General features: G+C 48.9%; 1 protein-coding gene across 2 annotated transcripts in view; it reads right to left on the bottom strand.

The window, feature by feature from the left end:
* Positions 1 to 14385: 14385 nt before the first annotated feature.
* The window catches only part of PARVA (parvin alpha), a 144751-nt gene continuing 137316 nt past the window's right edge, over positions 14386 to 21820 (bottom strand). For both annotated transcript variants that reach the window (XM_058545999.1, XM_058545998.1), the window contains one exon: positions 14386 to 15003. In XM_058545999.1, the coding sequence (XP_058401982.1) occupies positions 14927 to 15003 (77 nt within the window). In that variant the 3' untranslated portion in view covers positions 14386 to 14926. The remainder of the gene's footprint in view (positions 15004 to 21820) is intronic.

The following is a 21820-nucleotide window of genomic DNA, read 5'->3' as shown; positions in this document are numbered from 1 at the left end:
CCAGACCTCTGCCTTCATCAACAGTGGCCGAGTTCTGGGAAATCTGTCCCTTACAGGAGGACCACAGCCAGTGGTTGGACTCATGATCAGCAATAATTCTCTTGGGAAATAAGAGGGCCAGGCAAGGAAACAAAGGCTGAAACTCAGGTGTGTTGGGGGTGCAGCAAGATGTCACTGCTCAGGTCCACAGCCTCTTAGGCCTCAGCCACCGGATGTGAGTAAACTAACGTCCTTGGGGCACTGAGGGTCCCCCGCTGGGCTCAGGGCCTGAAGGAAGCTGAATTTGCAGGTAGAGGCCTCATTGTCTGAGGTGCACAGTGTCCAGGGGTGTGTGTGCACATGCGTGAGCAGTGCAGGGGGGCCTATGGGGACCAGGAGGCCTGCCCCCTTGGTTTTTGCCCATTTCCCTGTCTCACTTCCCTTCTCTCTCCTGGCTGGTATATGATGAGGCTTTTATAATCATCTCTCCCCCATTGTATGTCATCCTGGAAGGCTCCTACTGCCTCCTCAGTGAGCCACATCTTGAGTGATGACAATTCTGATTCAGTCTAGTGTATAGAGCATTCGTGTGACACACTTCTGTCACCTTTGGGGACATCCCTGGGGAGTGGCAGGGTATTTGGTTTAAATCCTGACTCTACAACCTCTGGCATTCCTGGGCTGGAATGCTGGCCCGACAGGGCTGCCCTGAGGAATGAGTGGGAACTGGATCTTCAAAAGGAGTGACCCCACACATGGACCATGTTGGGGCCGGGGCCCGCTGAGGCCTCGGAGCACACACTTCTTCAACAAGGTCCTCCCTGGGGGATCCTTTCCCAGAGGTAGCAGGGGACAGAACCCACATGGATCTCGTATGTGTCACAAACAATCTGAAGACCCCATTTTCCCTAAACGAGGCACTGTGGTTAGTGCAAAGAACACAGGCTTGGGAGTCAGGCTTGGGTTGAAATTTGACTCCATTATTTCCAAGCTTGCAAGCTGAGGCAACTCATTTATAACATCTGTAAAATGTGAAGCTAATTACACCCCCTCACAGGGTTGTTGTGAAGATTAGGAGAAATGCTTATATACAAAGCAGGTATTGAAACACGTCAGTAATTTTACTATCGTCTCACTAAGGTGGAGGGCAGTGGGGTCAAAGACCCCTGCGGCCAGCTTTACCACCAGTCAGCTCTGTGACCTTGGGCAGGCTGTTTTCACCTGTGAGATGGTGGGGCTGGAGGAGATGATTTCTCAGTGCTCTGAGCACCAGACCCCTGAGTCTTCCTTCCCTTTCTAAGCTGCCGCAGGTCGGGTCCTGGGAAGCGGGCCCTGAGATGGAGGTTTGCCAGCACGAGGCATAGAGGGGCATGATCGCAGGAACACCTGTGAGGGAACATGTGCACCTGCCAGGAGCACAGATCACAGGATCAACAGCTGCGAGGGCTATAGCCCGTGAGGGAGCAGGAGTGGCCGGGGCACACGCTGAACTGTGAGGAGGCTGAAGGGCAGCCTCGACACTCGCGCCTGGAGCTCCGAGGCTGGGACTGCCCTTCAGAGATGTCCTGGATGGAAGCCAAGTACTGGCCCTTGTGCCCACATGGACCAGTCATTGGGTCCCCAGGCGAGGGCATGTGGACTTGGACCCAGCAGCTTCCTTGGCTGAGGCCAATGGTGGAGTGGGAGGCAGCTGAGGGGGAAGGGAGGAGAGGGGAGGAATGAGTGCCTGGGTCCTAAGCGGGATCTGGGTGGGTGCCATAGTGTCCACAGCAAAAGCCCTTCCCACTTCCGGACTTTTCTGGAGGAGAGACTTGGTCTGCTGGCATCTTGGTCTCGGTACTGGCAGGGCCTGGCCTTCCCCAGCAGAAGAGAATCAGTGTCTGTCCATGAATGCTCGCCCTCTGCCCAGGGCTGCCAGAAATTCTGAAGGCAAAAGCTGAGGAATTCGAAGCATTTATGACTTAGCGGGATTGTTCCCAAACTGCAGGCTTTTCTAAAGAGCCTTCTGGATTTCATTGTGGTTGCTTCTCAGCCCTTAGAACCTGGCCGAGGGCTCCCTGGGCCTCACTTTTCAGGGCGGCCCTCTGGCGCGGGGTCTGTGGGCCTCTGGGAGACTGGCTGGGTAAGGCAGGGGTGTTTGAAGACGCTGCGGCCCGCCCAAAGGGAAAAGGCACAGAGACTGGAGTTGGACAGTTCTGGGCCTTTCTAGAGAGTCATCTTGGCCACACCACTTAACTCTGGCTCCTCTCTCACGTGGCTTGGTACTACCCTCAGAACCTAGGGCAGTAGCTGTTCTAGAGAACAATAGTTCTACCTGAGCAGAACAACATTCTTCTAGTGGATATTTCCTTCTCTCAAGTTTGGCTGGTACCCACTATCTTCTTATAGATTCTGCCTCCTGCCCCTATCCCAGTTGCAGTGAATTCACCCAGGAGTGGGCATCTGACCCAAACAGGGCCAGTGATGAGCATTCAGGCACTTATGGGAGCCTCATCTTGGTATCCTAAGCTATAATTCTGTGCAGCGCCACAGTGGCAAATAGCTTTCCTTTCTATATTCCTGCCTCCCTCCCCCTCCACTGCAGACACCACTAAGTCTAAGGGGGAAGAGTGCTGGATTGATTAGTGATGTCTGCCATGGGTATGCTAGGAGCAGAGTGAGCATGCAGCTATCTGCCAACCCTGGTCTTGTGCTTGTAGGAATAATAATAGCAATAAGAACTCATATTTGCCATGGAGCTTTCAGCTTCACCAAATGTCCATGGCCACACTCAGTCCTCCTGACAAGCGCTGGGTTATAGAATGGTCCTGCTCGGGCTGGGATGGTTACTATCATAGTTGGAGCACAGCTTCAGAAGGGAGGCCTGCAGATGGGAGGTGGGAGACACATTCTGAGTCAGGCAAGCAGAACCAAGCCCAATACTCAGCATGTGACAAGCCCCCCTTACAGCTCACTACAAAGATAGAGGCTCAGAGAGGTAAAATGACTTGCCTAATAACACACAGCTAGTAAGTGCCGGGGCTTGAACCCAGGTCCTTTGCTCTAAATAGAAGTTTTAGGGGTTCTGGCTGTACCTAGAAAATGTGCTAGTGCCCTCTTCTCTGGGTCTATCCTGGGTCAGTGTAACTTGACTATCTGACACATTAGGAAAATCTAAGAGAAGAAGATAGTTGCTGTGTATGGCTTTCTTTCTTTTTTCCCCTGGAAATCTATTTTGAAATATGATCTCATAGAGTTTTTGTAAATATGCATCGATGGGTCACGTTTAACTTTTCGAACAGCATTTATGTAGAGGCCAGTGTGAGTAATCCTGGGTCGTGAATGCAGGAAGCAGAGACTTTCAGTGGAGTCCGTTCACACATGGGCACAGGCCATGGCGGTGGAGCCGTGTGCTCTCAGCAGGGCGGCTGTGCCTGGCCTATGAGCCAGACTGCTGTGACTGCGTTTCTTCGGTTCCCCACCACTGGGTCCACTGGTGTTCCCAACTGCAGATGCAGGAACCAACCCCTGACTGGCTGGGAGGGTAGGGGAGGAAGAAGAGAGGATGGGCGTAGGGTTCACGGGCAGACAGCAGCTCAGCAGTCCTGAAAGCTTTGCTTATTAATGACCCAGAGTCCGGCTGGAGCACCTGGGCACTTTGATGGCAGCACCCTCTTCCCTGGCTCTCATGTCCAGCTCCCAGGCCTAAGCTCCTGCCTCAACCCCTGCCCTGCACTGCAATTCCCCAGTGGGGCTCAAAGGCTAGTCCCTCTGTGAATGGCGCCACCTCCCCCTGATCTCCAGCCTGCTGAATGCCTGGGCTCAGCCCTACCTGCTGGAGGCCTTACTCCACCCCCACACCCTCCCCATACACCTGTCTGAACACCTGTGAGACCTCAGCAGTTCTGGCTGCTTCCCCTGGGCCCAGCAGTGCTCAGCTGCCTCAGACCCAGCCTGCCCGGACCCAGGCCCTTCCCCTCCCTCCAGCCACATGCCTTGTGCTCAGCCTGTCTCCTGCTTTCTGCCTAAAGCCAGACAGCCCCTAAATCTCCACTCCAGGGCATTGACAGGCCATTTCTTTGCTGGAGAGGAAGTGAGGCTCTTTCAGGCATACGTACTTGTGCCCCTTCCCAGAGCACCCCACATAACAAAGTGTTTGGCAGGAGAGACACAGAACATACCCTCTAAAGAACACCTTCGGAGCATTGTTCAACTTTCCTCTTTCAATTCTGGAGTTTCTTGCAGTCAGTTCAAGAAAGCCCCACCATTCCCCTTCTGCCAATCAACTAACTAAATACGTGAAAGCAAGTCACGAAGAAACCCAGTATTGAAGATGTTAGAGGGAACGCTGATCCACACCCCACGGACACCGCTCTTGACTCCTGTCTCCAGCCCACGTGGCCTGGGGTGGCCAGGCTTACAGGAACATGGAGGTGGCAGGGAAGCCCAGAGAGAGTGAAGGCTTTGGAGTCAGACAGAGTGGGGTTTGAGTCCCAGCTGGTGAACCTCTGTTTTCTCTTCTTAAACTAGGATAACAATAGCACCTGCGTGAGAGGTTGCGGAGATGTCTGTAGGCGCCAACCCCGTGCCTGGCACATGGCTGCAGGCCAACACGAGTTTGTCTGAGGTCTCTCCTTCACCCCTGGAGCTCATCACTGAGTCATGGCCCCTGGGCAGAAAGGGGCTTGGAGCTGAGCTTTCCCAAGAGGGACCATCTGTCTCCTGGCAACAGCCTTAGCTTTGGCAAAGCACGGGCTACATATGACACAACCCAAGGGGGTCTCATCCCAGAGACATAGGGATTAGCAGAATCCTAGCAGGGATTGTGGTTGGAGGGAGTGAAGACGGAGGATAAGCAGCCCAGTCCCATGTGGGGTCTGAACCGGGGGTCAGAGGGAAGTGGCAGGGCTTGGAAGTCACTAGAGCGCACACACATGGGGACGAGGCCATGTCTGTCTGGGTCTCTGCTGTATTCTCCTGTACCTAGCACAGTGTCTGGCACCATAGGCAGCGCTTAAATATTTATTGAACAAATGCAGAATAAATGCATGAATGACAACCTTATCAGTCAGAGCCTGGTTGTTTCAGGAATTCCATTTAAAAACAAGGCAAAGGAGAACAGCTGCTGGCAGGAAGCAAAGAGTGGGTGGCAAACAGATGGGTCTGTCCAGATGCAAAGAGTTGGTGACTGGTCAGCAGCACAGAACCGGAGTCTAGAGGCCTTGAGAAGGCAAAGGGGTCCTGGTCTGGGGACAGAGGAAGCCACTGAAGGTTCTGAGGAAGACATACTGAGTTCAGGAGGTTAGAACCTGAACTCTGGGGCCAGGCTGCCTGGGCTCGAAGTCCAGCTCTGTCACTTATGAGGCATGTGACCTGTATCAAGTCACTAAATTTCTTTGTGCCTTCGTTTTTTCATCTGAAAAATGAGGATGAAAATAGTACCTACCTCACAGGGTTGTTGAGAGGATTAAATGAGATTGCTTGTATAAAGTGCACACTGTAAGGAGGGTGTGAGACTGTCTGAGCTGTGTTTCAAGAAATTTAAGCAGGGAACACACAGGATGGATCAGCTCAAAGGGAAGCTTGTTAAGAGGCCATTGCAATATCCAGGCATGAGAGGATGAAGCCTAAATTAGGAAATAATTGGGGGCCTGAAGAGAGGGGATCAATGCAAAACAGGTTGTTTGTGAAGAAGCAATCAATAGAACTGATTTGGGGCAGAAAATTCAGAACTGTCTTGTGAGTCTGAGAACGAGGGTGCCTGGGAAGGAGATGGTGCCTCTGGAAGGGACAACGGATGTCTAGGAGCAGGTATGGGGAGGGTAAAATTCATTTTGGGGTGTGCCAAGTTGGACTTGGGGTAGCCCATCAAGAGGAGATGTTGTGAAGGTGGAAACGCCCAACTAGATGCCTGTGACGTTGGGGCTGGAGGGAGAGCAGGCCGTAGTGGAAGCCAGGGAGAGATGTAAGGAGAGAGGTATGGAGGACGCCCCCAGGTAGCATTCACGTTTGGGGGCTAACGAGAGGAAAAGAGCCCACCTGGGAGCAAACAAAGCAGGCGCCAGAGGGTGGGAGAGAAGCAGAAGAATGTAGTGTCTCTGAAACCTTGGCAGCTGAGTTCCCAGAAGGAGGAGATGGACAGCAAGGTCAGATGCTGCAAAGCCAGGGAAGCAGGGGCCGGGACCAGCCCAGTGAATGCAGAGCTGACCACTCAGAGAGTAAGTTCAACTTCTAGAAAACTAGGGGCAGATTTTTTTTTTTTTTTTTTTGTGAGGGAGATCAGCCCTGAGCTAACATTCGTGCTAATCCTCCTCTTTTTGCTGAGGAAGACCGGCTCTGAGCTAACATCTATTGCCAATCCTCCTCCTTTTTTTTTCTTCCCCAAAGCCCCAGTAGATAGTTGTACGTCATAGCTGCACATCCTTCTAGTTGCTGTGTGTGGGACGCGGCCTCAGCAGGGCCGGAGAAGCAGTGTGTTGGTGCGCGCCCGGATCTGAACCCAGGCAGCCAGTAGCGGAGCGCGCGCACTTAACCGCTAAACCAGGGGGCCGGCCCTAGGGACAGATTTTAGCGGTCCATAAGAGAAAGGAGAAAGGGAGGAATCAGCGTGGATCTGCATACTTCCAGGAGAGTGTCTTACAAGAAAAGTGAAACGGGGCAGAGGATGGAAGTGCAGGGAGAATGGGCTCAAGTGCAAGTCTTTTTCATACTAGAAAATCTGCATTGTTTGTTTGGAGCAAAAATCAAGAGGCTAGAGGAGAAGAGAAGCTTGAGTTTGTAGGAGGATGAGGGAGCCAGTCCTGAAGAAGGCAGGTGGAGGAGGGGCAGCCTGGGAATTGCGGTTGGAAGAAGCAGAGGGGCAGGGAGATGTTGAGATGCTGTGGAAAGATCAAGAAGCAACAGCTTTGATTTCTTGGTGAAGGAAGGGATGAAGACATAAGTGGGGAGAATGTGAGAAGAGTGGCATGGGGAGAAGGTAGGGAATAGGTGTTTGGGGGATGAAGGCAATCCATGAGAGATGAGAGAGGACTTTCAGAAACCAGGGAGCACCCAATGATATGGAAGGACGACTGAGCAGTCAGCTGGTGCGTGTCCATTCTGTGATTTTCTGTAGCAATTCTGTACTGGGGAACAAGAGTAGAGATGCCTACAGTGGTCAGTGGGACTGACCCAAGGGTGAGTGGAGAGGCCAGCAAGCTTTGAATGTGAGAATAGAGTCAAAATGGTTGGCAGTGGAGCCCAGGCTTGATTTTGGGGTCCTGGCTGGCTATTTGGAATCTGTGGAATAAAGACAGTGATTTTCTAGCAACAAGTAAGACTTAAGAAAAATGACCCTGAATCTCCATTTGGCTTTAGGGTGAGTCGTGTGGTTTTTGTAGTGGTAAATCTGTACAGACCATGATGTTGCTGATCCTGGGGGCAAATGCCCCTACAGATTACATGGCAGCTGGGGCTGGGGTATTTTCTGGAAGAATCTAACTAGGGACTCTGAAAGGATCTGGTGCTATCTCGTCATGTCACTGAATTATTTCAAGTGAACTGCATCTGTCACCTCCATTAGGATGGAAGAATCCATTTGGGAAGGGACTCTGCACTTTCTGATCCCATTTAGTGTATAGAAAGGGGTTGAATCCAGAATGAGCATTCCATAAATAATCCTTGACTTGATTGCATTCTGATCATGCGCAATTTGGAGCCCTGCCCAGGGAGTTGACTAGGATTCTTCTTGTCCCAGTCATCAATGCTAGGGCATATTCAAGCCACGTTTCATGCAGGGATTGGAATCATCATGAAAAGAACAGGAGAAAAAGCTCTGTATCTTATTGACAAATCATACTGAAGACATGCAGGTCAGAAAGCCATTTAGTCCCTAGATGAAGATGTGTGGATGGATGACTTTTAAAAACTAATCTGGTAGATCCCTTGACTATGGTGGTTGCTGGTGAGCTTGGTCTCTCACAGGCAATGACAGACTTGGTCATGGGTCTGGACAGCAGGTGATTCCAATGGAAATTAGCTGGGAGAACCAACGATTCAGGAAGCATAGGCTCAGGCACAGCATGGAGAATGTAACTACCCTGTGAGTGCACGGCATCAACCAGAGACTCAGGACAGAGAAGAGATGAGGGGTCCATGGCCTTGGTAACCTAGCTTAGCTCATGCTCATTGGTCACCATCTTATTGTTCATTATTTGAAGCCAAATGTCCCCAGTTCCATGAAAGTTTATATTCTCCAGTATCATGACAAATAAGGAAAGATGGGGTAACCTCTGAAGCTCAAGTGGAAGAAGGCTTCCAGGAGCTGCCTTTCAGAAACACCAGCAGATGTTTGCCAAGGGCAGGCACTGTTTCTACAGGCCAGTGGTGAGGCCATTGTCAAGGTTTCCAGGAAGACATATAAGAGCCTGAGAGTCGTGCAGCCCCAACCCTGGCTCTGATGCAGAACAAACGTGTAACAGATTAAATATTTATCTATTGTCCTGTCCGCCTCAATAAAACATGGCACTCTTTACAGCGGTTCACTTAATGACGTTTGTGTGTCCTGGAATGCCGCCCTGGGCTAACAAATCGCATCTGAAGATGTGAGAACATGAAAATCAATAACAAGAAACGAAAAGTCCGCTTCACTGATAAAACATCATTTATCTTAATCACTGGGGCTTCTCAGAATTTCCTAAGTGCCCTTTTAAATGCCCGCATCAAGGCTAGTGCCCGTGTGTATGCAGAAGGCCCAGGGAGTCGAGGTAAGACTAGAGACTGCTCAGGTCCCGGGCACCTGCTAAGAAGAAGCATCCTTCCAGGGCAGACACCCGTTGAACTGGTCTCCAACCCAGGGGCTCCCAAGCAGAGGTTTCCAAGGATATTTCTGGTATTTCAAAACTCCCAGTGAAAATAATATACCTTCCTATGAAAGACGTTTCATGAGACACTGTGAAGCATAAGGGACCTACTTTTGGTAGACTTTATATAAGGCGGTAGGCATTATAACAGTAATTCATGCTGATTAATACGGACTGGGAAAATGAAATCATTATTCTGCCTCCAGGAAGCCTATACCTTGCCCCGCTGCCAGGCTGGATGACAGCGTTCCTGGCCCCTACCCCCCACTACCCCCTCATTGAATCCACATGGGGATAAAACAGCAGGAGTCCTCCTAGGTGAGAAGGTTGGAAGCACTGGTCCCCAGGGATCAGCCTTCTGGCTGGTAGTCCTCCCCTCTCCTTTGCTTCACGTAAGCAGTCTCATCCAGTCTTCTGCTCCCTTAGCTCTTCCCAGAGGACCAAAATGTGGAGAGGCTGGGGATGGTCTAGGAGCTCGGCCCTCTCAGCAGCCCCAGGAGGTGGAGTATTAGGACTGCCCAGAAGGCACTGCCTGTGAATAGCACATCTACGCTTCCAGCTCGTGCTGGGACCAGAGTGGGGGGTGGGGCGGGGTGGGCAGAGGCTCTGTCTCCTCTCCTAATCTCCTTTGCTCTCCAGCCATGACCATGGGAGGCAGATGGGAAGGGCAGCCTCAGACCTCCATACTGCTGACATATCTTTCCCCAAAGTTTTCCCACTTGATGGCCAAAAGGCTTAACATAAATTGCTTCCCATTTTTCTTATGATAAAATCTGCAATCCTCCGATCCCTCTGATCTGGCACCTCTTCTCCCTCCTCACTTTTTGTACTCTAGCCATCCCGGCTTTCTGCCAGTTCCTCTAGGAAGCCAAGTCTCCTGGCTCAGGATCCTCACCTGTGCTGTTCCCTCGAACAGCAAGCTCTTCACTTCAGTAGCTTGACGATTCAGGTGTCACTTTATTATTATTATTTTTTGTGTGTGTGAGGAAGATTAGCCCTAAGCAAACATCTGTTGCCAATCCTCCTCTTTTTGCTGAGGAAGATTGGCCCTGGGCTAACATCCGTGCCCATTTTGCTCCACTTTATATGGGACTTTGCCACATCATGGCTTGACAAGCAGTGCATCCATCGGTCCCCGCCCGGGAACTGAACCTACGGAGCGTGCGAGAACTTAACCGCTATGCCACCGGGCTGGCCCCTCATGTGTCAGTTTAAAACGTCACTTTGCTAGAGAACTTTCTTGACCTCAAAATCTACATGAGACCTCGTTCATAGATTTTTGTACTGTTCCTTCACAGTGGTCATCATAATTGGTAAGTATCATCGATTTGTGATTATATTTCAGGCATCTTCCCCCATTACACTGTGAGCTTTATGAGAGTGTCATCGCCACTTGACACAGCACACCTAACACATTGTAGACGCTCAGCACATCCTTGTTGACCATATGGCCAAATGGTTAAACATGGATGCGTTCCAGAGTCCTCATCCTGCAAATATCTCAGGGGGCAAATAGGTGCCGTGGTCAAACACCACTGGGACGTGCCCCTTTCTGTCTCCCCTTAGAGAGGGATAATATGCATTAGTGTAAGAAACTCTGAGATTGGTTCCAATTAAAAAACAAAAACAACGCAAAATATAAAACCGAACCTAAGAAAGCGAGTTTAATTTTCTTTAGCCTCCTGTTTCTCACACTTATTTGAATGTGACGTCTTTTTACCTAACATCCTGCAGAATGCACTTTAAGAGATGCTTCACTGGTGCCTTCTGACCTGGGAAGCCTGAAACTCAAGATTGGCAGGCTTGGTGTGGGAGCTGCCCATCCTGCGCTGAGCAGCCTCACGGCTGCCTCGCTGTTGTCGTGAACACATTCACACTTATTCTCTGTGCAGCTGCCACCGCAGTAAAGCAGGGGGCATGAGCGAATGTTGAAGGTAGCCTGGGTTTATATTTTTCAGAGAAAAGAGGGGAAAAACAGTCAAAACTTTGGTTTGCAGATATAATCTTTGTACAGCCATGTGTCGCTTAGCGACAGGGACACATGCTGAGAAACGCATCATTAGGCGATCTCATCGTCGTGTGAACATCTGTACTTACACAAACCTAGACGGTATAGCCTACTACACATCTAGGCTCCATGGTACTAATCTTATGGGACCACCGTCATATATGCAGTCTGTCATTGACCAAAACGTCGTTGTGTGGCGTTATGTGACTAGTTATGACAGTGAGCAACTCCTACATGCTAACTTGTCTTTTGCCGAGACCTGAATCTGCAAGTATTGGGAAGCTGGTGTGTAGACGCAGGTCCCTTAGTGGGTGAGTGAGTCCACCTACCACCCATCATTTGCATCTCAATGAAGTTCTCTTGTTCTCAGTATCTACAGCAACTCTCGAATTTTCCAATAGACCTAAGTGAATTTTAAGGGGGGAGATTGCATCAATATTAGCGTGAGTGAGGGTTTTGGGACATATCTCTCGCATATCGAGCATGTTTTACGTCAGTAGGTTCTTGAAGTGGGGCTGTATTAAAAGCGGTGGATCTCAAATTATTTTTCATCCGCTTCCACTTAGGGCAAAACTGCTTGACCTCCTGACTCCATCTAGTCTCATTTTCCAGTGGAAAAATAAATTAGTGATAATTGGGGGGAGTGGATTATGTATACATTGCTCTAGTGCTGGAGTATGGATGATTCATATTTGAACCACAATGTATACATGTCTCAGAGTCTAGTTATTGGAAAATTACAGCCCCAGAATACTGTTGATGCAAATAAGCTTCAGTGTATTCTGTAGGCTTAGCCAAGCAACCCACAACAAAATAAACTGATCATGATAAAGCTAAGCTAACAGTAATTCATAATTAAAAAGTACCCAGAGCAGCAATTGCAAATCACAACCAACTCAAGGCAACACTGATGATGCGCTGATAAAGAGTCCCTCTTTTTTGGAAATGTCAACTCTGTGCCTGCACATGTGAAATCGAAGCCTTCTGGTAGAGTCGATAAGCAGTGCATGGCGGCTGGGCGTGTAGTGGAATACTGTTGGGTACTCAGGACCTTTGGGACTTTCTTAGTCAATTACAAATTAGTACCCCTAGTAATATGTACAAATGAAAGCTTAATCAAACCACATGAAATTCACCACAATAATCCAAAGGAGGCCTTTAAAAAAAATTCAGTTCCAGGCACATGAGAATGTCTCTGATAACATACCCCCAGACCCCAACCCCCTGAGGTCTCTGTCTTGACTTTTGAAATCACTATCTAGGCAGCATTACCTCTTCAGGGAGGACTTTCATTTCCTCACTCAAGCAGACCAGAGATGTGCATTTGGTTTACAAAGTGCTCAGATTCTCATTTTAAAATGTGAAAGGTTTTAATACCCAGTGTAAAATAATCTCCAAGATATAACATTAAGTGAAAAGAGCAATGTGCATGACAGTATGTAGAATATGCTATTTATGTAAAAAAAAAAAAAAAAAAGAAAAGAAAAAAACCAAACGATTTTGTATGTATGTCGATGCTTTATATGACTGAGGTGTCTCGGGAAGTGAATCTAAGAAACGGATCAAAACAGCTGCCTCTGGGGCAGGGTACTGGCAGCTGGGGGAGGGGAGGGAAGGAGACTTAGGTCTCTCACTAGATACCCTTCATGATTTTTGAATTTTGCACCATTTATATATTAACTATTAAAAATATCAATGAATTCAAGTTTAGAAAAGAAAAGGGAAAAAACAAAAGGACCCAGTGAACTTACTGAGACTTGATTCTTGTCTCTGTTTTTTTTGGAAGAGACAAGGGTTAAGTTTGGTTTATTTATTGTTCTGACGCCTTTCCTCCCCTTCAAAACATGGTCATGTATTCTAGAGATTCTAGGAGATTCTAGAATCTAAAGAAAAACCTCTAAACAAGAGGAGGGGGTTGTAAAACCAGGCCCAGGCCCTGGGATTCTGGACTGAGGCTAAGACCTCAGTCTCAAAACACAATTTTCTGATAAGTTAGACCCGTTATTAAAAAACTTTCCAGGTGTTCTGCTGTGTTTTCATATGATGTATACATAAAATATAAAAAGGAGTCCTCTTCATAAGGGCCCTTGTTCCATTGTACATTTGCAGCTTGAATATAAGGAAAAAAAAAGACAAAAAAGGAGACAAAATTCGTACAGCAAAGCATGTTTAAATGAACACATTCCTCCTATTTCAGCCGCTTGAGTACTGCCCAAGGAGACAAAGCAATGATTTATCTTGATTTGCCATCAGCAATTTAAAAGAGTGCAACAGAAATATTACACTATTTAGTGTTTCCTAATGAAAAAAGTAACATTTCATTAATTATGTAAAAAAGAATTGTAGTCTTTAACATAAATTGACACAAGAGAGTACACTGTCTTTATATCTTAAATGCTCATTCTCCTGAGTAACAGTTCTTTCTTGGAGCAAAATATCCAGAGAAATATGTAGCATATCTACATTTTCTGAGTTCTGAGTTACTGCAGATAGACCATAGAGTAAGAAATGTTTAGAAGCTGGAAGGAAATGTTTTGGACAATATGGGAGGCCTACCTCTGGGTGGTGTAGATGGAGATCAAAATGATTTTCTCAAACTAGAGACGGGCTTTGTGCAATGGCCTAAAGGAGTGTTAAAAGCAGGCACAGACTTCTGGAGGTGGGGACACAGGCTGGTGTCCATCTGGCATATTTAGGAAAATTCTTTAATGAAGAGATAATATCAGTAAAAGTTATTAATTATCCCAAGGCCTCGGTCAATTTACAAAGACTGTAAACCCCACAAACCCCATCCCCCTGTCTGAGGGTATTCCCCTTGATGTTAAATATGCAAATATTCTCCCCACACTTCTTGTCCCTCTCGTCAACCCCACTTCAGCCCCTCTCCTGTTCCTCCAGGACTCGGCAGCCTGGGGCACTAGAGCCTTGTATTTCAAAGTCGGGTTCACGTAGAGGGGACACAAGTAACCACAAGCCCGCGAGTGGCCCACGCAGTGAAACCGCTCGGCTTGGGTCTAAATGACTTACATTTTTTCCTCGCCTGAATTAGCTGGTAATTGCATGTGGGCAGACTTAGCCAGAAATGGTCTAAATGATCAATTAGAAGGCAAAAAGGAGTTCCTTTCTTTAAAGTTCAAGGGTCTCTGTTGAAGAGCTCTACTTCCCAAGCCATGCTCACACGGGCCTGCGCCCAGCTCTCTGCAAGCCCTGAATCTATTCTCCGTTTGCCTAACGATAATGAATCGGGCACTTATTTTGCAGGAAAATATAGGGCATTTCCATTACATGCAATCAAGCAAAAAGGCTGCAAAATGTGCCACTCCATTAATTTTAAACAGAATCCTTCCCAAATGTCACCCTGAAACCAGAGTATGGGGTTATTACAAATCTGAAGGAATTAAGTGTAATTTTCATTTGTACAAAGGAGTTGAGGGACATGACTCCTGCCACACACACACTATTAATTGGGTTAAATTTGATCTGCCAATTTTAGTGTGAATCACTAAGCCCTGACCTAGCCTGCCTGGTGGTGAGATCAGTGGGCCCCTGTCTTCTTTGAGGGTACATGTGCATGCATACACACACATACACAGAAGATGCAAAGAATCTGATGTAATTGGCTAGTTATTAACAAACATGTTCAAAGAAGTAAAACAAATGCCAGCTTCCGGCAAGTCGCTTAACCTCCCTGAGCCTCAGTTTTCTCATCTGTCAAAGGGGATTATAACACCTACTTCAATGGGAGTCACGAGGGCTAATGTGTCTGAGTAGTCCGAGCACTTAGGGTGGTACCTGGGGCATAGCTTACACCCATTGAATGGTCACTATTATCTTTATTTTCATCTTCTGGGGGGTCTCTTGTGCCTAAGCTGGTTCCCAAGTCACACTGAGGGAAATCTGGACCTGGCCCAGGATGGGGACAACCTTCCTAGGCCATTGCTGGGCCGGTCCCCAGGGCCTGGGAGATGTGGGTCAGCCCACTGACCACTGAGTTACTGGTCATTTCCTTCCTAATTTCAGTTCCCACTGTCGCTGAGTTGCAGCTGGACTTGCGGGAGAGCACAGAGCAGGAGACAGGAGGAGCAGGGTAAGGTGGTCTGGAGGCCAGTCCAGCCTGGCCTCACTCCACGTTCCGGTACTTGGTGAAGAGGTTGTACAGCACTCGCAGTGTGGATTTCAGGTCACAGTTGACGATGTCTGCAGAGAAAACAAAAAACACACAACGCTTCAGTGGGGCTGCTGGCCCAAAGTTGGCATGTCTCCTCCCTTTCCGTCCACCACCCACCACGTGTGCCCAGCATGGTGCTGGGGTGGGTATGCCCCTCACCCACAGGACATCATTCTGTGCTCTGGAAGAGCTCCCTGTCCTGCTGGGAGAGAAGAGCAGCCCCATGAGATGACCGGGGCAGGTGGGTGTTGAAGGATGGACAGAGTGTGCGGCGGGGGGCACAAGTGCTGGGGCATGGGGTCTCACCTCTCACTAAGATGAAGCAGACCCCAGAGCTTGCAGCGTTTGTCCTGGAAACAGCATTTCCAGGTGACAGGGGTGCTGGCCCCAGCCCTGACCCTGTCCCCCAGGCCTCACCTCTCCCTGGGGCCCTTCTGCACAGAGCCAGCCTTGAGTGGTGGGGGAGGGGAGGGTCTGGGGGTACAGGGGAGAGAGGTGGTGAGTTAGGACTAAGCTGCCTCTCCCTTCAGAAGGGAGGGCCCCTAGAGGACACGGAAGCCCACCTGGTAAAAAGTATTCAGCAAACGCGTCATCAGGGCACAGACAGCCTCAGATCAAGGACAGAGCAAGGTAGCTGGGTTTGAGGCTAGGAATTGGACTGTATTTTCAGGAGAGTTCCGCTGCGGACTCCCAAGCTTTGATACAACCATTTCCTCCCTCCCTCCTTTCCGCGGTGCCCTCCCTCCCTCCCTCCCTTCTGTGTACCGGTCACCTCCTCTGCCTGCCCCTCCAACCCTCTGTGGCCCCTCCACCTTCTCCTCCTCCCAACCAAGCCCCCTCTGCTCTCGTCCCTCTGCACGGACTCCCTTGGAGAACCTTCCTTCTAACTGGAGGAGAGAAAACAAATTAAAAAAAGGAACTCTGCCTACTGTTTAGGAATGCATACTTAGGTAATCAAATTATAAGAAAAAGCAAAAATAAACTAAAATAGAAAACGCAAAAAAAGCCTGACGACTGCAAAAGTCGGCGAGCGGTTATCTGTAGGGGAGAGGCTGAGGATTATGTTCTGAAAGGGCAGGTCGGAGGGAACTCTCAGGAGCTGGGGCTTCCTCTTTCCCTTGAGCGGGCAAGAGGCGACGTGCTGGCTCGCTGGGTCATATCTCACCAGCCTGTACATCTGTGTTTCATGCATCTTTCTGGATATGTGATATTTTTCTCAGTAAAAATGATTTAAAAAAACCTAACTGTGCAGAAGGTCAGAGGAGGTAAATGATGTAAGAGGAAATAATAAATGCTCTGGGACTCAGAGGTGGGAGCGATCAGGCTGAGCCACTGGAAAAGGAGGGCTGGGGAAGATGTCAGGACGCCAGCAGCGCCCTCATCAATAGGAACGGGGGTCTTTCAGGACGGAGCAGAGCAGGGGGCCGATGGCTCTGACAGGCCTTGGGACTCTTGCAGCTGTGGCTGCCACAGCCAGGTGCGCTCAGACCCCAGGCTCCAGGCCCCAAAAAGATCAACACTGACGGGGCTACAAGCTGAGGGCCCAGGGCTGGGGAGCCTTGTTGGGGCTCTCTGCACCCCTATGCCCTTGTGGCCGTGCCTGCCCCCACCCAGGCCTTATCCCAATTGCAGACCCACCCTGCTCCGCCCCAGCTGGCTTGGCCTCCACACCAAGCTCTCCTGCTGACAGACCAGGGGCTCCCAAGGACCACCTGAGAGGCTCAGCCCTGAGCATGCCGAATCACCCTCTGCCAGGGGGGTCCTATGCTCTCTGCGTGGATTCCTGTCTCCCCTGACTGCTTGGTGTTAAGTGTTTCTTAAATTCCACTCAAGTCAAAGATGAGGAAGTTACCCCAGGGAGGAATTGCTAGAAAGGCAGAGCTGGGCAAAGGTGAGCTCACTAAGGGAGGGAGCATGAAGGGGAAGGTAGGGTGGCACTGGGGTCACTGAAACAGGCTCCTAACTGGCCTCCTCAAAGCCTCTTGTCCTTTCCAGTCCATTCTACCCACATAGCTAGACTATTCAGCCTCTGGGTATAGTTGTGCAGGATGTGCACTGCACAACTCCAGGGCTCATCGTTCACATTTCCATGGCATCATTACCATAGACCACAACATAAATGGTGCCCCTTGGAGTTGTGCAGCTCACAACTCGTAGGGCCATTACAGCCATTTCATTTGAGATAAGGTCCACAATCCTAAATCATGGCTTTGCAAGGCATAACTTGACCCCGCCCTCCTTTCCAGTCTCTCTTCAAGCCACACTGCCCCCCATTCACTATGCACCCATCACACCGGCTCCCTTTCTCTGTCTCCCAATGGGCTGCGCTCCTCCATCGTCTTGGCCCCTGCGCACGAGGTGGCAACTCTAGATTACTCCCCCCAAGTAGCTGACTCCTGGTCTTCCTGCAGACCTCAGCTCAAAGCACCGCCCCCTCAGGGAAGCCTCCTGATCCCCGGCCTGGGTGAGGGCGCCCCGCTGCGTGTCCTCTAAGCCCCCACGCTCTTCCTGCATGGCGCTCATTCCAGTTCTCAATCAGTGATTTGCGTGCTTATTTGATGAAATCGGCCTCTGCCCTGACGGCGAGCAACTTGACCGCAGAGAGACTGTTTGGTTTCGCTCCAGCGCCTGGCCTGGCGCGCGGCATGCACAGACCTCAAAAGATACTAATAGATGAATGAGTGAAGATTGCCCAGTGTCCTGGGAGCCAAGGAAGAAAACTCCAGAGAGAGGGGCTGGCCATCAGGGCCACATACTCCCAGGAGGGTGAGGAGGTCCCAGGGGACACGGCCCCAGCTGGTGGCAGACAGCTGAGGTTGTTAGAGAAAGAAAAGTCCAAAATTGGAGGACGTTTCACACTGACCATCTTATTTAATGTTGATGCCCAGTAAAGTTTGAAGCCCATCTTCACTACAGTTGTGCCACCCAGTTAGAGTCACCTGACTTCTCTGAACCAGTTTTCTCACTGGTAAAACCGAGTTTTATGAAAATACCTAGAACACACGAAGGGCTCCCTAAATGGTAATTTCCTTCCTGCTTTCCCTTCTTTGCCTCTTGGCAGAGCTGTTATGTACAGCCGGGCAGTCTGTGCACTGCACAAGTCCAGGGGGCACCATTCACATAGACTAAGCCTGCTTCTTGGGAAATCTGAGTTCCTCCTTCCTACAGACCATCACCACTAGGTGGGCCTGGTGAAGAGAAGGGACTGCAGTCAGAGACACTGCTTATCGTCTGTTCTTATCAAGAAAGCCAATGGCCACCCAGGTAGTTCCAGGCAGGCCAGTAGGGGGGCTATCTCAGCCAGGAGAGGGGCTTTGGATGCCTGGGAATGGACTGTGACTCCATGCTGTATAAACAGAGCCTCTTGAAAGCCCTGGCCTGATAAACCGTGTGAGTAGCAACTCAGTACTGCTCCGCTGGCCTCTGTGTGCTGGCCTAGGGCCCCTCTGGGAGCAGACAGTCAGAATGGCAGGGCACTTGGTTAGACAACCAGAGCAGAGCGGGCTGGCTGGGGCCAAGGAAGAGACAAATCAGACTCAAGACCACTCTAAGGAGAAAGCAGCCTCTCGCCAAGGGGAAAGGGCTAAAGGTTTGCTCCTCACATCCCGTGGCATTACCAACTCTCCCCGTCCATTAGAGGACCATCCAAAAGGAATTCATGGTTCTCTAAATGATGCAGAAGTCAAAGGAGGGAGGGGAACTCGCTTAACAGCAGAAACCCAGTCTTTACACAGGGGGACATGGCGCTGTGAGGCCATGCCCTCCATGGACCCATTTGTGTCCCCTCCAGCCTCCCTCATCCCAGTCTAAGGCAGCTGCTGAGGCCCTTTCTCTGAAGCTCCCCTCCCCCTTCCCCTGGGGCCCTGTTGTCCCCTGACCAAGGTGGGAGGACACCTGGTAGCTCAGTGCCACCAGGTAGTGGGGGCTGGAATAAGTTGGGCGGCCACATGCTGGCTACTGGGAGTGAGCCCAGCCCCCAGGTATCCCTCATGTTGCAGCCCCATCCCACCCCCAACGGACCTAGTTCATCCTCAGTCTCTGCCTCCCTTTCCCATCTGCTCTCTATTCCCCACTGGGACAGAATACATCTTTTGGAGATTTTACTGGTCATTTTACTGGTGACCTGCTACTCTTATCTGGTGAATTTGCTATTTTCTTTGTCATATTTAAAATGTTTTTTAACATGTAAACATCAAGAAAAGTGCATGCAACATATGTGCACAGTTCTAAATACTTGGAAGAGAACTCCTATGTAACCACTACCCATGTTTAAAGTAGAACATTCTCAGTAACCTAGAAGCACCCCCTCCCTCTCTACATTCTGGTCACAACCTTCTCTCTCCCTGCAGTGATAACCACTGTCCTGACTCGTGTGGTGATTACTTACTTGCTCTTCGTCACACTTCCACTAGCCCAACATACGCACCCTTCAACAGCAGATATTAGTTTCGCCTGTTTTTACACTTTATATAAATGGAATCATATTACATGTATTCATTTGTAATTTTCTTTTTTTTACTCGAAATTATGTTTATAGGAATTCACCCATGTTGCACGAATGTTCATTTTTTTAATCAATTTTATTGAGGTATAATTTATTTTACTGAGGTATAACTATAATTATCCAGCTATAACTCTATAGATTTTCAAAAATGAAGGCTTCTCAATTTTTTGTCTACTTCTGATAAATTTTCATGGTTGAAATGGTTGTTTTTGACGATTTTGTCCAGTTTTATACTTGCTTTTTGTAGAACATAATCACCAACCTCTTCGTGCTGCAATAACTAGAAGATCCTCTCACGATCTCTCAGCCCATTCTGTGTTCTTGTGTATTAATCCGTGGTATGAATATACTGCAGTTCAGTTGGCCAGTACACTGGGGATGCACACTCCAGTTATGCTGCCATGGATATTCTCGGGCTAGTCTCCTGGTACATGGGCATGCATCCCCATGAGTGGAATTACTGGGTCATGGGGTGTATTAGTTTCCTATTGCTGCTGTAACATAGTATCACAAATTTCGTGGCTTAAAACAACCCAAATTTATTATCTTCCAGTTCTAAAGGTCAAAGTCCAAAATGGGTCTCACTGGGATAAAATCAAGGTATTGGCAGGGCTGTGTTCTCTTCTGGAGACTGTAGGGGAGAATTTGTTTTCTTTATCTAGCTTCTCGGGGCTGCCCGCATTCTTTGGCTCATGGCCCCCTTGCATCTTCAAAGGCAGCCACGGCTGGTCAAGTTTTTCTCAGGCTGCATCATTCCAATACTGAGTCTTCTGCTTTCCTCTTCCCTTGTGATTACAGTGGAACCACCCAGATAATCCAAGATAACCTCCCCGTCTCAAGATCCTCAGCTTAATCACACCTGCAAAGTCCCTTTTACCATAAAGTAACAACATATTAACAGGCATTAGGACATGGGCATTTTGGGGGGCCATCATTCTCCCTACCACAGTAGGTATTACAAATCTTCAACTATATTAGATAAGGACAAACTATTTTCTAAAATGGTTGTATCAATTTATATTCACACTAACAGCTTCTGTTGCTCTGCATCTTTGCCAACACTTGATCTTATCAGAGTTTTAAATGTTTCCCACTGTCTGGTCTGTACACTATCTCCTAAGGGAATGGGGAGGGGAAGTTGAACCATTTCCCATGTTTCTAGCCACTGACCAAGTCCTTCCTCAAATAGCATTGGTCACCTGGAACTAAGCTGCCATCACCTGCCTGGATTTTCAGCATTGCATGAAGTAGTCTGGTCCCAGCTATCTGACTCCTTAAATTTTAGATGTTTCATCAGCCTGTCGGCTCTCCTACGTACAGGCTTCATTCCTGCCTGTTATGCTGGGGTCCTAACCATACTCGATGATGAGTCTACTTGAACGATGATAACAGGGGTGGGCAGGTGCATTTGAAGATACATGGTGTGATGTTCTAAATAAAAAGTCACCAGCTTCATGCCAATATTTCAACCACTCCATCGGCCATGAACTTGATGCTGACACTTGACACTAGTTGGGGTACTAAAAGGTTATGAAGCCTGGGCAGCAAATGTCATCTGAGAAGGAAACCCAAAGTTTCCAGGGGATTTCAAGGTACAACAGAGGTTTTTTTTTTTTTGTGAGGAAGATCGGCCCTGAGCTAACATCTGCCAATCCTCCTCTTTTTGCTGAAGAAGACTGGCCCTGGGCTAACATCCATGCCCATCTTCCTCCACTTTACATGGGACACTGCCACAGCATGGCTTGACAAGCCGTGCGTCGGTGCGCGCCCGGGATCCGAACCAGCGAACCCCAGGCCGCCGCAGTGGAGCGCGCACTTAACCGCTTGTGCTACCGGGCCAGCCCCTACAACAGAGCTTTAAGTGTCAAACAGCATGACTGCGCATGCATTTTCCTGACCTTAAAAACCTTTTGCCATGAAAAATGCCTCCACCACAGCCAATTTGATTTTGAAACACCCTCGAAGAATCCCCCACATTGGCATCTTTTGTAAAGTCTGCAGCATTTACTACTGAATCTCACTTTCCAGGTAGAAGCATAGAAACCAGAGGGGGTGGTGGGGTACACCGCTCACAAAGTACAATTTCACAAAGTACCATTTCAACTCTCCTTTATACACTGAAAAGTGTTCAGCATGGGCATGATGCCCATGGTAACAACAAATAAAACGTGTTTTCCCGTTCACGTTGGTCATGATGTTTCATATTAAGCAGTTCAATAATTGCACAAAAGTCATCTATATGCTGAAATATCCCCATAGACTAATTGATATTGGGAAAACCATCTGCCCTGAGGGAAATAAAGGCCTGAAAACTGAAGTAGCAGAAGGAGTAGTTCCAATCT

This window comes from Diceros bicornis, chromosome 7 (genome assembly GCF_020826845.1).
Source record: "Diceros bicornis minor isolate mBicDic1 chromosome 7, mDicBic1.mat.cur, whole genome shotgun sequence".
NCBI lineage: Eukaryota > Metazoa > Chordata > Mammalia > Perissodactyla > Rhinocerotidae > Diceros > Diceros bicornis.
The sequence above is the reverse complement of the archived record's forward strand: the minus strand, read 5'-3'. Positions and strand labels throughout refer to the sequence as shown.